The 16,435-nt window shown below is 39.7% G+C and overlaps 3 protein-coding genes across 6 annotated transcripts; 2 read left to right on the forward strand and 1 right to left on the reverse strand.

The window, feature by feature from the left end:
• The first annotated feature begins 1,883 nt into the window (after window positions 1–1,883).
• On the forward strand, window positions 1,884–4,853 carry LOC116215695. Its single transcript, XM_031551516.1, has 4 exons — window positions 1,884–2,327; window positions 2,418–2,539; window positions 4,006–4,197; window positions 4,391–4,853. The coding sequence occupies exons 1-4, from the start codon at window positions 2,094–2,096 to the stop codon at window positions 4,491–4,493; spliced, it is 651 nt and encodes a 216-aa protein (XP_031407376.1). The 5' UTR covers window positions 1,884–2,093; the 3' UTR covers window positions 4,494–4,853.
• A 1,826-nt stretch (window positions 4,854–6,679) lies between these two features.
• On the forward strand, window positions 6,680–10,697 carry LOC116213455 (zinc finger BED domain-containing protein DAYSLEEPER). 2 transcript variants are annotated; one of them, XM_031548405.1, is made up of 6 exons: window positions 6,680–6,991; window positions 7,089–7,151; window positions 7,285–7,399; window positions 7,735–7,956; window positions 8,380–9,272; window positions 9,548–10,697. In XM_031548405.1, exons 3-6 carry the CDS (start codon window positions 7,360–7,362, stop codon window positions 10,460–10,462), a joined length of 2,070 nt encoding a protein of 689 aa, XP_031404265.1. In that variant the 5' UTR covers window positions 6,680–6,991; window positions 7,089–7,151; window positions 7,285–7,359; the 3' UTR covers window positions 10,463–10,697. The 2 variants fall into 2 exon arrangements, with proteins under 2 accessions (XP_031404265.1, XP_031404266.1); XM_031548406.1 differs by lacking the exon at window positions 7,089–7,151.
• A 283-nt stretch (window positions 10,698–10,980) lies between these two features.
• On the reverse strand, window positions 10,981–14,745 carry LOC116213456 (translation initiation factor eIF-2B subunit delta-like). 3 transcript variants are annotated; one of them, XM_031548408.1, is made up of 7 exons: window positions 14,073–14,745; window positions 13,844–13,972; window positions 13,043–13,386; window positions 11,955–12,699; window positions 11,767–11,863; window positions 11,625–11,679; window positions 10,981–11,293 (listed from the first exon to the last, which is right to left on the reverse strand). In XM_031548408.1, the coding sequence occupies exons 1-7, from the start codon at window positions 14,587–14,589 to the stop codon at window positions 11,231–11,233; spliced, it is 1,950 nt and encodes a 649-aa protein (XP_031404268.1). In that variant the 5' UTR covers window positions 14,590–14,745; the 3' UTR covers window positions 10,981–11,230. The 3 variants fall into 3 exon arrangements, with proteins under 3 accessions (XP_031404268.1, XP_031404267.1, XP_031404270.1); XM_031548407.1 differs by having other exon boundaries at window positions 13,043–13,389; window positions 14,073–14,744; XM_031548410.1 differs by lacking the exons at window positions 13,844–13,972; window positions 14,073–14,745 and adding an exon at window positions 13,604–13,795 and having other exon boundaries at window positions 13,043–13,389.
• Window positions 14,746–16,435: the final 1,690 nt, after the last annotated feature.

The raw sequence follows: 16,435 nt of genomic DNA on the forward strand, positions 1-16,435 counted from the left end.
GAACTCATATTAATTAACTTTTTGTTTCAACGGAAAAAAGTTTTTTTAGTAGGTTTAATATAAATGAAAATAGTAAAATAATAATTCTTCTAGGATTTGTGGAGTTTCAAGAATCTTTGTCTCTCCGTTAGGACAAAAAGAATCTACACAATCGTCCAAGAGCAGTTTAAACTTTAATTTGTGTATTTGATTTAAATATTTTTTTTAATTGCTTCATCCGGGCACCTAAACAAAAACCATTAAAATTTAAAGAAAAAGAATGGTCAAATTCATGAATAAATCTATTTATTTGGTATTAAATTGCTCGCATAAAACTGACAGTCCCTAAACGGAAAGAAGAAATTTGCAGGTGGATAATTAATGGTAAAATTCACTAATAATTCTAATTTTTAGGTGTTAAATTGCTACAATAAAACAAAGAATAGTAGGTCAATAATGTCTTGACAAATAAGGGCCATTAATAGTTAATTTACCCAATAAGAAAACCTTGCGAGGTGTAAAAATTTAAATTCATTTGGTATTGCTAACCAAATTAAATAGCAAATACCATCACATTTATTTCTGTAACATTCGAGGACTTAATCGAGTAATAGGTTTCCATATTTAGATCTTTTTCAGTCCCTGTCTAGTACAACGGCCCAAATTTTTATGACATTTATTCCATTTTTCCAATTTCTTTTCTTTTCCTCATCAATCATTTTCAAAATCTCAACCCTTTTAATCCATTACATAAAGGAACCAAAAAATAAAAAATTGTATATCACTACCTTTGAAGTATGAACAAATATGAATTGTTGCGATTCTTGTGAAATTAAAATAAAATAATCGTTTAAGCTTATTTTGTTTACTTGAAATAGACGAAATGCGAATATTTATTACCTATTTATAAAAAAAAATTAATTTAATCGCACAAGAAGAAGAAGCATGATGAAGAGACTGGAGTTATCTATCTATATTGAAACTATATTCAAACTGAATATCATTATCTGACGCTCAACATATATATATATATGTATGGGTTTGCCTATTTTATGACCTACAACAATAGGATGAGCAAACTCAAATTATCAATTTTAAATTCCAAATAATTAATGTTAAAATTCTTTATTTTTTGTCTAATTTACCCTTATTCTATCTTACCTAGTTAATGTTAAAAATAGACATATAGGATTTTTCTATCCATATATGATTTCGCAAAGAGTTAAAATATATTTTAGGAATAGGAGATCATAAAACCCTAAAACTTTAAAACGCTAAAATCCTCTCTAAAACCTTAAAACCCTAAAAAAGCTATAGATTATATGGTAAAAGGAACTTAGAATTAATTAAATAACATAAAATAAGGGTAAATTAGGAAAAAAATCTCGATATTACACCCGTTTGGTTTTGCAATTTGATTTTAAAATTTTAACTTTAATTTTAACTATACTCACTACACGATAAAAATCAAATCTTTCAATTCAAAAAGGTGGAATCCATATATAAATTCACATACAATTCTATTATACTAAATTCAAATTTTAATATTAAATTTTATCAACTATTCGTTACTTTTTTAACAATACAATCATTACACAATCATCACTTTCTCTTAATTATTCATTAATTTTTTTTATATTTTTTCTCATAATTCAACAATACAATCATTACAACTCAATTAAAATCAAAATTTAACTCTACTTAACTCTAAAATCGAACGCACGATAATGATTTGAAATTTAAAATTCATCCTTTTGTATTTGCTTATGTTATGCCTTCAGCGCGTAGAATAGACAAACTCATAAATAAAATATACAAAGTACAATAAATAAAGGGTCACTGTCAGTGAAAGATCCAGAAAGCAAAATCTTTAATTGGGGACAAAAATAATTCCCACCTCCTCCATTTCCTCAATTTGGTCTCTCTCTCTTTCTGCTGCTGCTGCTTCCTCCTCCCCTGTCCATAGGCAGAGAGCGATTGAGAGAGAGAGAGAGTGGGCGTCCATGTCCGTGTCTGTGTGAGCTGTGGGACAAAGTCCAGCTCTCCATTAAATGCTCTCTCTCTCTCTCTAGAGAGAGAGGGAGGGAGTGGTGGTTTACTTTTATAGTTAGTTAATGGAGGTGATGGACGTGAGGAAGATAGTGGTGGTGGTGGAGGACGCGGAGGAGGCAAGGACAGCCCTCCAGTGGGCCCTCCACAACCTCCTCCGCTGCGGCGACCTCATCACTCTCCTCCACGTCTACCCTTCCCCCGCCACGTCCCGCAGCCGCAAGAAGCTCCGCCTCCTCCGCCTCAAAGGCTACCAGCTCGCCCTCTCCTTCCGCGACATCTGCAGCACCTTCACCAACGTCAGCGAGCAACCGATCTTCCTTCCCAAATTCTCGATCTTTTTTCCATCTTCGGGTTGATTTTTAATTCTGGGGTTCTTGTCATTGCAGGCGAATATTGAAATTATAGTGACGGAAGGGGACCAGGAGGGCGGGAAGATTGCTTCCATGGTGAGAGAGATTGGGGCCTCCACCCTCGTCGTCGGCCTCCATGAGCGGAGCTTCCTCTACAAGTAAGTCAAAATTCCGGAATCCGTCCTACCCCTGTTCTTGAAAATCGTGATAATCCATCCGCTGATGGTTGAAAATTGTGGGGTTCCTCGGGAATTTGATATCGATCGGTTTAGGTGGGATCAAAGGTCTCCTTGGTGGGTGAAAATTAAAGAATTTTTGAAGTTGATGAGGATATGGAAGGAAAAGGGTCAGCTTTTGTCGGACAGTCTTAGATCGGTTTTATCATTGTTTACCTAATCGAAAAGTAGGCCCCACCCTCGTGGTCCCAGCGGTGTTACCGATTGAAATTATCAGATGTATCCGACATTTAGCTGCAACGGAGTCTGATCAGGGAATGACTCGGAGAAAAGAAGCTGATCAGGGGGCACCGAATTTAATGCTTGAGGGCGTCCATACTCAATATAATATTTCATTGTTGTTTAGGAGGCAGTTTCTCGTACTCGACTGTGCCTATCAGTCGGGAATAGATTGGATTATGAGCCGTAGAGATCCTATTTTTAGTCCAACAATAGGATTAGTGAATTCACCTTTTTCCGAATTGTTGCCCTTCAAGAATCACTTTTATGTTAGTCTAGGATGAACCCCATTTAAGACTTTCAAACTTCACGTGAACTCTTCGATCCTGTCATGATTCCATGATGGTCGACCTGGTATCGGTTTCGGGCATTTTCGGGGATCTACAGTAAACTACTCTATAGTGTCGAAAGTCATTATGTTGGGGGTGAGACTGAGGAGCAATATGCCACTGAATGATTAGCATTTCATCAGGACAGAGTCGCTGAAGTAAAGGAAACTTCCTCTGTCAAAATGTAAGTGGCAGCATTATTTCATTAGATGTACCTTTGGTTATTATGATGGGAACTTTATACCATCTGGCTTTATCCATCCTTGATAGGACCCGTTCAATTATTGTGGAACTCGAGTCTAGATTCATCATCATTTCCGCTTGTCCCAGTGTCACGTGACCGTATTTCTCGAGGAATTATAGTGCATTATCATTATGTGAATATTATGAGATCCTGAGTCTCGGAATTTAACCATGAGTTTTATGAGATTTTTCGCCTAACTCATGACCTAAATGCTTGTCCTACCTAATTCCCATGACCTCTTCAACTCAAAAGTGGGTCATGCTATTTCTGTCTGTTGGAAATCTGCTTCACTTTTCCGTTTTCCTTTTCTCGGACAGCACTAGGAAAGAAAAAGTTCATGAGTTTTGGATCGATTTTTGGAAGCAAGAAATTTCAGTCTTTGTTCTCTAGAATCTGACTCGCATGGTATTGCACTTGCTGGTGTCAAAAAACATTGTAAACGCGGAAATCATTCACAGTGCGGAGAAATGTTTATTGGCAAATTGCACATCAAATGTTCATAGTGACTGGTAATTTATTTTGCTGGCCCATACTGCTGCAGCAGAATCGTACTCAACAGACAGTTTCTGGTTTTTTGTCAAATGTTTGTTCAACAGGTTGGCCATGGCCCACAATGACATAGCGAGCAACTTCAATTGCAGAGTGATGGCAATAAAACAACCGCCTCCAGATTCGACCTCACGTTCGACTTCACCATTGAGAAAGAACAGGTCCGATAACTTCAATGTAATTGCAGCGAATGGTTCACCCTACATGGACTTCTCGCAGATTGAGCTCGCTGCATTGCAGTAAGATCCCCTCCTCCTCTACCCAACCCTTTGAAAAATTTCACCTGCAGTGTCCTTTTACCTCACATATTACGGCTCTTGTTTTAGTTAGTACAGAAATCTATGAAGATTATCAAACTGTAGCAGATCTTTTTCTACATTTTTGAATGGTTTTAGTTTCTAATGAAGATATTGAGATTGGTTTATTTTGCAGGGTTCCCGACATTACTCCGGCGAAGATTCCGTATAGAATCTGCCCGAGCCCTTCGGCCATCATATGGAGATCAAGGAAATCAAGAAGAAAAGGCGCTTCTTAGAACAAGGAAACTTCAATTCTTTGTTTTGTTTTTCTTTTAGCTTTTTATCAATTTACATATAGAACAGAAGAAAAGAAATTAGATAGGTTCAATCGTATCTCACTCACTCAGGGAGCTCATCCACGCGCTGGACATTCTTTTTTTCCCGCTCTGTTTCTTCTTATTCTTACGTTCTTTTAGTCTTGCGAGCGGGAACTGACCTGAAACGCGACATCGGGAAATCGTGAATAGTGAAATCAACAATGTGGTTCAGTGGTTTTAATTTGAGACGGGTAGATGTTGTGTACGGGAATTTCAGAAAGAGGAAGATGATGGAATGATTAGAACTGAAAGCAATAATAAGAACATCAATTCAATGACCTTGAAGATTCTATACAATAATGTCTCCTTTTTTTTTTTTGGATCTGAGTTCACTTATTAGAATATTCACTAAATAATATATACTAAAGGTCGTGCCCGGGCACGCGCGGTATTACACGTACTTTCCGAATATTTCAACAGTGTGCTCTATGAAGGTAACTATATGACTACTACCAGAAAATAATAATATAATTAAAAAAGATTACATGGTATGTTAATTTTTCAGATGACATCATAAAATTTCTAAAATGTTAGAATTTTTTTATCCTTTCCCTCTACGTTGCGTATATGACGTACTTTAACGTGTGTTTGTTTAACCTTATTAAAAAGAATATGATAAATTAGTCTTTCAGCGTATATTGTCCTAATTTTAAATTAGTGAATACGTTCTTTTTGTTAGTCATTTCTTATATCGGTTAATTATTTTTATGATTGATCGATAAATAATTTTCCTTAAAATAAGAGATATTTTGATAATTTATTTGTTTATTTATATAATTAAGATTAAAAGTTATATGATTAATAAAATAAATTATTAGAATGACTAATAAAAAAAGGTTGCGAGAGTATGAAAAATTGTCGTGCTCTCCCTCGCAATGCTTTGACAAAAAAAAAAAAGGAGAGCTGTGGCTCAACAAAAAAAAAAAGAAAGAAAAAAAGGGAAGACCGTTTTTCTTTGCTTTTCTTTTTAATTTGTAAATTATACAAAGACTCCACAGCTCGCTCAAGTCAGCCGCTTCCAGTTTTCACCAGCTATCCTCCTCTCTCTAGAGTTCCGTTTAACCCATGAAGTTTTCCCTTCTTTTCAGTTTGCCCCATTTTTTTCTTTCGCCAGAGCCCCGTTTTATTTAAGTCTCCAAATTTACAGTACAAGTTGGTAATATTCTCGCGTTTTTTTTCTCTACTATCAATGCAATACGCTTTCGGGATGGAATGGAATTATAATCATATAAAGAATGGGAGATTCGACCTATTGACATTGTCTTATTATTAAAATTAAGTCAAGAAATTCCCCATAAATTACCTAATTGGGAATAGCCGATTCTCAAGTATAAGCTAAAAAATAATGTATAAGAGAGATTGTTTTTGTTGATATGTATAAGAGAGTTTTAGATACTATCATTAACAGCTAGGTCAAGGTTGTGGTACATTTTTATCCTGTCTTATTCAATAAATTACCCCTAGTCAATACTCAATAGTGAGAAATTCCTTTTGCATTTCTAGTATTTATTAAACTAAGACCTTCAAGACCATAATAATTAACTCAATTGGTTGGAAAAATTCCTTATAATTCTTGGAGTTATGAGTTAATTTATTTTGAATTTCCTAAATCTTATACAAAGTTTATCTTTTATCTACGCCTATAAATCCGAAAGGTGCAGGCTTAAATCATCACTAGCTCTAGTCAGAGAGTTTTGTCAATTAATGGTCAACCAAGGCACATCTAGAGATTGACTAGCCGCATGAAATGGATGCAACGGCATGAAATAATGAGATGCCGACATCCTTATTTTGGGTTGGGTTGATAAATCTTTTCAAATGTCAATGATCGAAATTAAAGATACGAACCGAGTGTCATTTGATGAGTAACTGAGAACAAGAGGGAGGTGACAAACCGCCACTAGTGACGGCATTAGTCGTTATATCTAGTAGGTTGGTTTACGCAAAAGATTTCCCCCGGCAAGCTGACGAGGAGCATAGAAAGGGCAAAAGCCGAACGGTGGGGAAGGGAGGCAAAATTGGCCATAGAAGGTAAAGTTTCAGGGGGCAAAATGCAATTAAGTCTTCTTCTTCCGTCCACAGCAGCCGCTGAAAAAGCCGACCTCTCTCTCTCTCTCTCTCTCCGCTCCGCTTTTTTTTTCTCTGTCTGTCTCTGAGTCACTGAGTCGAAGAACTCGCTCCGCTCGGCGGCGGCGCTCGGCTAAGCTCCGGCTGGAGAACTGAGATCTCTCAGCTTCAGCTCATCTCTCCCTTCTCAGCTTCTTCCATTCCAATCTCCCGCCATTTTCTTCCCCTCCCTCTCCCTCTGCAACTCTCAGCAGCACCCATCTCTCTCTCTCTCTCTCTCTGCCTGCTTGCTTCTTCTGAATTTTGGTGCCGGAGTTTAAGCTACCGGAGCAGAAGCTCTCCCGGTTGAGGTAATTTTCCCATTTGCGCATGATCTCGAACAAAGCCCTAATGTTGCATTTTCCCCCGACATCATTCCTTGATCTCTGCTAATTCATCCTGCCGCAGACCATGAGTTGCCCTTTGACCGGCTGGTGGCTGCAACCATTTCGATTTCGCATGAATTTCCCGGTAAGGGTGCCCTGGAATGATCGAGCTGGTGTACTGTGCTGATGGGACAAACAATCACGCAGTAGTTTCCGTGGATATATTATGATCATGTCGATTTGATTAAATTTTTAAGCTTTTTTTTGCCTCTTTACAGGCTTATATGCATTGGAGTTGCTGGGTTTATCTCTGCTAAGATCACTGGGGGAACCAACCAGCGGCCACTGATCAAATGGACTGGAACGTGAATAATGCATTCAAAACCTACAAAGGTATGATAGTTCTTGTATCATTCTATAGCAGTTTCGACTATAGTTTATTTCCCGGAAGTGGCAGTTGAAGCTCGGTTTCAAAATGAGTTAGAATTAGATTATTTGGATTGAGTGGTTAGACATAGCACCTGTGGAAAAAATGGCTAATCGAGTGGACCGTTTTTATAATTGGACATTCTTGTTTTGATTAATGAGTAATTTAGCATAGAAAAGGAATCTCCTGCACTCTTCGATCATCGTATAGGATTAATTGGGTTTCCAGTTCTTCTAAAGTAGATATATTTAGGCCTCTTTCTTCTTAGCACTAAAGGGAATAACTTCTACCTTGGACACAGATATGGAAACAAAATCCGTTATGGATATGACGCTTATTCCAAGCATTGATCCAATGGAAATTGGGTTGGGCTCCTCCGAAAAGGGAATTAGTGTTCCTCTCGCAAAACCAAGGAAGAAGACAATGACATCAGTCTATCTCAAATATTTTGAGATAGCTCCTGATGGAAAAAGTCGAAGTTGCAAATTTTGCGGGCAGAATTATGCTAGTACAACTGCCACTGGTAATTTCTCGCATCTTGGTTCTGCAGTTCATCTAGTTCTTCAATAGATGAAAATTTAAGTTCATGCACAACTGGTTCATAAGGATGTTAAAAGGGTTTGAATGTATTCATGTTGGACGACTTTACAAAGGATGAAGAGAACTTGAATTCACAGCCTTTAATGAATGCTCAGAAATGTTTATAGGTAAATATTTTTATGATCCATTAAGATGTTAAGGACTCTGTACGAATTCATTTATTCATGTAGACTCCTCCAATGGCTTTAAGACCTTTCACTCTTCTTGTCTTTCCTCAACACACATAATCCTTTGAAGATCCATAGGTATATTTTTTGCTAAGTTGAAGATCCATAGCTATAATGGTGGCACCGTGGCATCAATTATTTACTGTCATTTGATGCATCGTTCCTTTTAACTGGTGAAGGAAATCTTGGAAGACACCTGAGTAATCGCCACCCAGGATATGATAAGTCGGGGGACAACTCCGTGACTTCTGTCAGTACAGCTGTTTCAGCCCATCAACCCGTTGTCACTGTAAAGAGAGGTCAATCTCAAGGAAAATCATCCACTCAGGTGGATTATGATCACTTGAACTGGTTTATTATTAGGTGGCTCGTTTTATCTTCTCTTCCTCCCTCAACTTTGGATGAAAAATGGATAGTAAATTCGTACAAATTTCTGAATCCCTCGGTAGATCTCTGGTCGAGCGACAGATACAAAGCAGTATTTCGGGAAGTCTTCAGGAGTATGCAGGAAGATGTGAAGGCATCTTTGGAACAAATTCTTTCTAAGGTTTCGATCACGCTTGATTTCTGGACTTCATACGAAAAGATTCTTTACATGAGTGTGACTTGCCAATGGATTGATGACAACTGGTCCTTTCAAAGGATGCTTCTTGATATTTGCCATATACCTCATCCTTGCGGGGGTACTGAGATCTATCATTCCCTTGTAAAGGTTCTTAAATCCTTCAATCTTGAAGGTAGGGTCCTGTCCTGCACCCATGATAACAGCCAATATGGGATGCATGCTTGCCATGGTCTGAAAGAGGACTTCGATGGTCGGAAAGTGGGGCCCTTCTGTTACATGCCCTGTGCTGCTCGTACTCTAAACATGATTATTGATGATGGACTTAAGACAACAAAGCCTGTAATATCCAAGGTCCGAGAGTTTGCCCTCGAGCTAAATGCGTCTTCTGAGATCTCAGAGGACTTCATTCAGCTGGCAACTGCATATCAAGAGGGGAGCTGGAAATTACCGCTTGATACATCAACACGGTGGAGCGGCAGTTACCTGACGCTTGACATTGTTCGCAAGGTACTTTTCTTTAGAATTACCAGTTGTTAATGTCTATCAGATAAAGTTTTTCTTTTCTAAGATCAAGAAATTTCAATTTGTTTGTTTCATGTTAAGAACGAATTACAGGGAAGGGAATTGCCCCTTAAAAAGGTGATATTCTCAGGTGTGTCCGAGACACTGATTTTTTGAGAGCACTTGGAAGGACCGCTACTCTTTTGTTCCACCGACTAGAGAGCACGAAATCCTATTTCTACGTCCTTCTTTGTAATGGACTCAGTTTCTTTACTTCTCAGGCTAGCAAGTCTATGGATGGCGTGATCAGAAAGCACGAGGGAGTGCTAGGCAGTAGGTTGATGCTAAGTTCCGCAGAGAAGAATGCAGTCAGTATTGTGCACTCATACTTAGAGCCCTTCTACAAGACCACCAACAACATCTGCGCGAACAAGTTCCCGACAGTCGGGCTGGTCCTCTTCTTCATGGACCACATCGCTGAGATGATCTCTGCCTGTAGAGACTCCCGCCACAGTCCTGATTGGCTCAAGAATGCTGCAGAAGACATGTCCAAGAAGGTTAGGGTTTACAACAACCAAGTCTGCAACATATTCACATACATGACTGCAGTTCTGGACCCTCGAATCAAGAGTGAGCTCATCCCCGAGAGTCTCAACTTGGACAACTATCTTGAAGAAGCCAGAGCTCATTTTGTTAGAAATTATGCTTCTAACCATTTCCCATCAGTGAATAGTGGGTTTGGTCCTCAGGAGATCGCGGACTGTGGGAGTGTTTCGTTCGCGGAGGAAATAGCCCGAAAGAAACGCAGAGGGAACATGAGCAGTGCCACTGATGAGCTGACTCAGTATCTCTCAGAACCCCCAGCACCAATGCCGAGTGATGTGCTCGAATGGTGGAAGATCAATAGCACTCGGTACCCTCGGCTTTCTCTAATGGCCCGGGATTTCTTGCCTGTTCAAGCAACCTCAGTTGCACCTGAAGAGCTTTTCTGCAGTAAAGGCGATGAGGTCGATAAGCGGAGGTTTTCTATGCCACACGATAGCACACAAGCTCTCTTGTGTGTAAAATCCTGGACTGAATGCGGTATGAGGTTGAAGTACAAATCAACCGAGATAGACTATGACAGGCTAATGGAGATGGCAGCCACTGCTGCGGCAGGTAACAGCAGCTCAGGTTTAGACAAGAAAGGCAAATGATGATTAGGAAATGGCATATTTTGCTGGGGCAAAGATCAATCTTAGGTTGTATGCTGTAATTATTCTAAACTATGCGACGTGTCTTGTCATGTTCAGCGGTGATTGCCGCGATGTATGTATGGGAAGAAAATCGTGTAGGGGAACTTGGGGATCGAGTTATCTCTTGTACAGATTTCTTACCAGAAAAGAGGAGAAAATCGACAGCAAACATGGGCCCAACCTTTTAGTGGGTGCAGCTTGCGATCGCCGACTTGTCGATAATGACATACTATCTATTCCGCAACATCGATCACGCAACATTTTTCAGTCACTGGCTAGACCGTCCAGGGACCCCATACCATTAGATGGGTGATGACACCCCTTCGGCCCCTACAAGGGAACTCCTATCCAACTGTTCCCATGGCCTCCCGTCCTAAACGGTCCGGCCTCGGGACCGTAACTCTTCTCACGGATATCAAAACCACTAGTAAACCAAAAGATTTTTTGATCCCATTAGCAAGGCCCGACACGACAGCAACTTCATAATTGTCACCAGATAACTATATTTTCCAAATGTTCAACACAGTCGATGATTGATAAATCATTTGATATTACATGGAAAAATAATGTCCCAAAACTTCACTAAGAATTGCTTAAAATTCAGAGACCTAATTTTATTGTTTCGTGCATAAAATCAATCCCAACAGCTATATGCGTATATATCCACAAAGAGCTATTCATCTGAAAGTGTTTCTGGTTCACTGAATACGATCGACCATCTAAATCTTTCTATATCCATAACTGGTCCCGGCAATACTCACGTACAATTACAGGCACACTTGTTGGAGGGATCTGTGTCCAAGAAAAAACCATAGTGATCAGGAAGGCAATAGCAAGCACATCGAACACAACCGAAGATAAATGTAGCGATCAAATATTTCTACTTCTGCTATATCAGAACCCGAGTCAAGTCGCTTCTGCCATGTTAATATGAAAGGAATGGAAACATATGGAATAGTAGTAGAAAACCAGACCATTTTGTATGGCATTTCACTGGATCCCATCAAACCCCAACATTGATCGATTAATGTTTTGTGTAAAATAACAAATAAATACCCTTGACACCGGGCTGGGGGGGGGGGGGGGGAGTAAAGGTAACAGTGAAACAGCCATTACTACTTACCATGCCATAATCAGTGACGATCATAGAGATATATTCCGATGGAGTGGCGTCGTACCTAGCGCAGTTTGCAAAGGATAATGTCAGCTAACAGAGAACAACATCAATTAGCCTCTTATGGATTAGAAATTAAAGAAAAACTTACATCAAATTCAGCAATTGAAGATTGTCCTTATTTCCCAGACTACCTAGATAATTTACATCTCCTCTTCCGGAAACCTTGGCAACAGCTTGTGGATCACCTGGATGTTGTGTCAAGCAGTTACAGTGGTGCCTTCAGACGAAAACGAAGAATTACTTATTGCTAGAAAGGGAAAGATATCATGACCATACCTAGTTCGTTAAAGCAAATGGAGTCCAGTTGCACTCTTTCGTGGAATTTATACGCTTCACAGCAAATTAAGACTGGGACACTGAAGGCATTAGCGACCATTGCTACAGCAGCAGTCCCAACTCTTGAGTAGACAGTCCCATTTGACAATATCGAGGAAGCCCCGAGAAAAACTCGTGTGACCTCATGCATTATATAAGAAACAGCATTCAAATGTGTATATGTACAGTTCAGTCCATTAGCTACCAGCCTTCTTAGTAATGACTGGCCTTCAAGCTTTGGGCGTGAATCTACTATCACAACATGGAATTTTTTCCCAAGCTCAAGGGCATGTGAGAGGAGCATCTCGACGACACAGGAAGAACCGTATGTAAGGAGCACATCTCCATCTCTAATTTTGGTCGAGGCATGACGAACAATGACCCTGTCCGCAAGAATTATTTTCTCATTGATAAAGCGGTCGATATCTAAACAGAGCGATGTTTTTGCTTCCGACTCAGAAAGAGTCAAAGGCAACTTTGCGATTCTGTTCTTCAGAAACCTAATTGCATTTCCCATACTGATGGAAAGAGGTCTGCACTCAATCAAAAAGGAGACATAGCTGCCTATTTTTGCAGTCAAATCTCGGGTAAGAGTTTTCTCGGCCGGAGTGGTGTAGTCTCTGATGGCTTCACTAAATGCCTGTAACATGGCAATACAACGGGCATTGCCCCCAGTAATATCTCCGGCCAAATATTGCAATCCCACCTACAGGAACATAAAGCCCAAATGAGCAAGAGTTTGAGAAGAACATCCCGATTCTTCTGAACCTAGGGGATAGCAATTTAAAAGGGCGTATGGACCAAATGGAATACATATTGCAGAGAAACAGCAAAGCTAACAGGAAACGTGATTAGAAAATCAATGTCATTGGACCGTAAAGAGGAAAACAAGCATCCCAACAATGCAAGTAGCTTCGATCTCTCTGCAAAGTCTAACTTGCATTGAATTCCTTTTCCCTTTTTCACAAACTGCGACTTATGCATTAGTCAAAGGTTCACTAAGACAAGAAGTTCAGAAAAGAAGGGAGAAAATATTACTCCCCAAGTACCTTGTAAACAGCCCGATGCATGGGATCATTTCGAAAGAACTTCGACTCGAGGTCAGGAAGCTGCGTGCCATGTTCATATTGAGGCAAATGCCTAAACAATTCGACTCTGTTTCTCACTTCTGTCTGATTGACCACCGCTCGCTTTTTAGCCTTTTCCACTCTACTCTTATCGTCAAACTGCATCCTTGGAGCAGGGACATCCTTTTTCCTCTCTTTTTCCGGTGGACGATCAGTTCCTTTCTTCTCAGAAGCAGCCACAGAAGGTGGTGCTGGTGCAGCATCTTTCTTCTGTTGAGGTTGCTTTGCAGCTCTACTTGAAGAAGCACCAGCAGATTTATTGCCCCCTGCTGTAAAAGATTTATAGGAATATGTAAGTATTATGTTCTCCTATTTCAATCTCGCCAAAAAAGCAATATTATGAGTTTCCAGAAAAAATTAAAATTTAGGCATGGCTCGTTTCCATTGTTTTTGCTAATTTTCCATCTTAGCTTAAAAGGAAAATTAAGAAAACAATAGCTAATTGAATCAAACTCTATTATCCAGTAACTAAGATAATAATACCATCGAGCAAAAGGAGTGGCAGCTCCTTATGATAGACATTTGCTCCACGCCAGCAATTATGGTTAAACTATGAAGTGCTTTCATCTGAATGATTGCAGATGAATTGCAGATTAAGTTCGTCGCAGATGAATGATTGCCCGAAAAAGGGTACGTGAAAATCGGGTCCAATTACTTCAAATAGAACAGAATCATACGGGCAGCATGTTCCTGTAATCTTCAAAATATAGCCTATAATGTAACCTTTTGCAGCTCGTTGGGACTCCTGCAGAGATCGTCTTTCAGATTTCGTCATTTTCACCTTCGATGTCTTCGAACCTGATCCCGAGGGCAGTTCATTCTTCGATTCTGCACCGCTGGCTTTGCTCTTCTCTGCAGAAACCATCCTTTGATCGTCACAGAAATCCCACTAAATATACTCAATGCAGATAATGAGATTTAAGTGATTCCGCAGTCGAACGGCAATGCTTACCATTCCCTGAAACTGCTGCAGGCTTCTTGGCCGCCACAGCAGCTGCAACACCGACGTTCTTCACGGTTGTCAGATCGAACCCGCCGCCAGGAAAGCTCGAGGCAAATTTGGCTGAGTCGCTCTTCTTGAACCACGACTCCTCCGAGAACTCTCCATCAACGACCAAGCGACTGCTCGCCAGTGGGGACGGCGCAGGGGACGACGTGCCGAAGAGCGACTCGGAAGGGTCGTAGCTGCACGCCACCGCCGCAGGCTCCGCGCGCCTGCGAGAAGACTCGGGTACCGGGACGGCGGGGGTCCGATAGGCGGTGAGGTTGTCGGAGAGGTGGCGCGGCGGGGGGATCATGACGGGGGAGAGGGAGTTGCTGGCAGGGGATTCGGAGAGCGGAGGGGAGTTCGACTCGGGCGGGTAGGACTGAGTCCGCACCGGCTGCTGCGGCGGCGCGTTGGGGGTGATGAAACCGACCTGTCGGACCTTAGGGTCGATGACGGCGCGTGAGGGTCGACGAGGCTCCATGGGGCAGCTATGGGGGATCCAGGTTAGGGTAGCATGCCGGGAAATGGATCGAAGGGGCTCGAGGTTTCGCAAAGAGCAGCAGCAGCACAGATAACCGAGGAAGAAGCCGACGACGGAGCAGAATTAATCAAAATGACGGTCGGATTTTGTTAACTGCTGCAATAATAATACGATTATATTTATTTCCATAAAAATAGAAATAAACTGAAATAAAAAATAAAGTTCTATATATATATATATATATTATGTTTTTTTGGTCTCTAATTTTTTTTCTGCACCATAAAATAATTCATTTGATTCGATTCGGTCTCAAAGGTGAATTTGTGTAGTCAAAGAACAAAAATAAAAGTTGATCGTTCCTTTGTCCCCCGTTATCTTGCCATGGTTCACGATGGTGAATATGATCCGATAATATGACTAACGTATTTATGTTGTGAATAACAATTCTCTATCACATACAATTTACGTATGAAAATCCATTTCAATAATCGAATTCTTATTTAAAATTATATTTCAAGCGTAACAATTACAAATTTAAAAAGCAAACTCAATGTCAATAATTCCTTTGTAAAAATAGGGATGCATTGAATGGAAATCTGCATGAGTTATAAATTACATAATAGTAATAAATAGATTAACTGTATAATTATTTTTCCCCCTTGGTTTTACTCTTTATTTTTTAATTATTTATTTCTTGATAAATATATATGTTTTTTTTTTCTTTTGGTCTGAATATATGTGTATTTTGTTTTTGTCCAACGTGGGGGTTGTGCTGCGGCGCGGCTAGGCTCTAAAGTACAAAGTGCAAAGTTAAAATATGAGAAGCCCAGCCCATCATCGGGCCCATTTCTCAGTATAACCCATGGGCTTTTGCAGATAACATGCTCAAGGTCCAAATGATAATGCCCATAACCGAAGCCATCACCGATCTAATAAACCACACTTCTCTAGATAACTGGCTACTCACCATCAGCGTTATCCTGTAACCTTCAATTGATCCGTCGTACAATGCCGATAGGCGATCCCGATCTATTGTCATGTCACCAATCTGCAAGACGCATTTCGTCATGAAGAGGAGTGTACTGTTCGTTGAAGTTTCATAGGTTTATTAATACACGAGATAACTGTCCCCGAACTCGGAGAAGCCAATATCTAGTGAGTGGAACATGGCTCAAGGATACTTTCCTCCATGAAAATCTCCTGAATCTAGATTCTTCCCTTCTTCTGCTATTAGAAAGAATTACATAAGAGAGAAAAAAAAAATCTCCCCATTCAATGGGAGGAGCATCAAGCATATGGCTAGTTAGTATATGTGCCAAAATATCTGGAAATTCCGATTTAATGATTAGGACCACTCATGCAAACAAATCAAGGACCACTTACAACTGCCATAAAAAAACTTAATAGAGTAACCAAAAAAAGAAAAAAAAGGAAAAGACAATAATGAGTTTGACATCAAACTGAATTTCCAGTGAGTGCACTTTATATAAGACTAAAATTTCAATAGAAGCACTTTGTGGTTATGGCTAAACCAATATCGGAATAAGATATTAGTTAGTTTCAGTAATACGCAAACTTCTCTTTGTCTTTTTTTCCTTTACATTACGTTTGGTACACCAGAGTCAAAATGAATGAAATGGAATGAATATTTTATTATTTCATTCATTTCTTTTAGTAGTGTCTCTTTTATGAATTGAAAAGAGTATTCTATTAGAATGATATTTTTTCTCTAACTTGATGGAATGATGTTTCCTTCAAAAAAAAATTAAGTAGTGCTCATTCCATCATTTTAACTAGCTCTATTTAAATATGATATATTTTCTTTGATATTTATATAGCTAGATAT

The sequence above is a fragment of the Punica granatum genome, chromosome 7 (genome assembly GCF_007655135.1).
Source record: "Punica granatum isolate Tunisia-2019 chromosome 7, ASM765513v2, whole genome shotgun sequence".
NCBI lineage: Eukaryota > Viridiplantae > Streptophyta > Magnoliopsida > Myrtales > Lythraceae > Punica > Punica granatum.

Bases quoted from the DNA above. Each gene is read 5' to 3' on its own strand.
- LOC116215695 (XM_031551516.1), top strand. From the start codon at position 2,094: ATGGAGGTGATGGACGTGAGGAAGATAGTGGTGGTGGTGGAGGACGCG. The intron at 2,540-4,005 runs GTAAGTCAAAAT...TTTGTTCAACAG, and splicing joins GAGCGGAGCTTCCTCTACAA to GTTGGCCATGGCCCACAATG. The intron at 4,198-4,390 runs GTAAGATCCCCT...TTTATTTTGCAG, and splicing joins ATTGAGCTCGCTGCATTGCA to GGTTCCCGACATTACTCCGG.
- LOC116213456 (XM_031548407.1), bottom strand. From the start codon at position 14,589: ATGGAGCCTCGTCGACCCTCACGCGCCGTCATCGACCCTAAGGTCCGA. The intron at 13,390-13,843 runs GTTACATTATAG...AATCTTTTACAG, and splicing joins GTCCCAACGAGCTGCAAAAG to CAGGGGGCAATAAATCTGCT. The intron at 11,864-11,954 runs GTATGGTCATGA...CACAACATCCAG, and splicing joins CATTTGCTTTAACGAACTAG to GTGATCCACAAGCTGTTGCC.
- LOC116213455 (XM_031548405.1), top strand. From the start codon at position 7,360: ATGGACTGGAACGTGAATAATGCATTCAAAACCTACAAAG. The intron at 7,400-7,734 runs GTATGATAGTTC...CCTTGGACACAG, and splicing joins TGCATTCAAAACCTACAAAG to ATATGGAAACAAAATCCGTT. The intron at 7,957-8,379 runs GTAATTTCTCGC...TAACTGGTGAAG, and splicing joins TGCTAGTACAACTGCCACTG to GAAATCTTGGAAGACACCTG.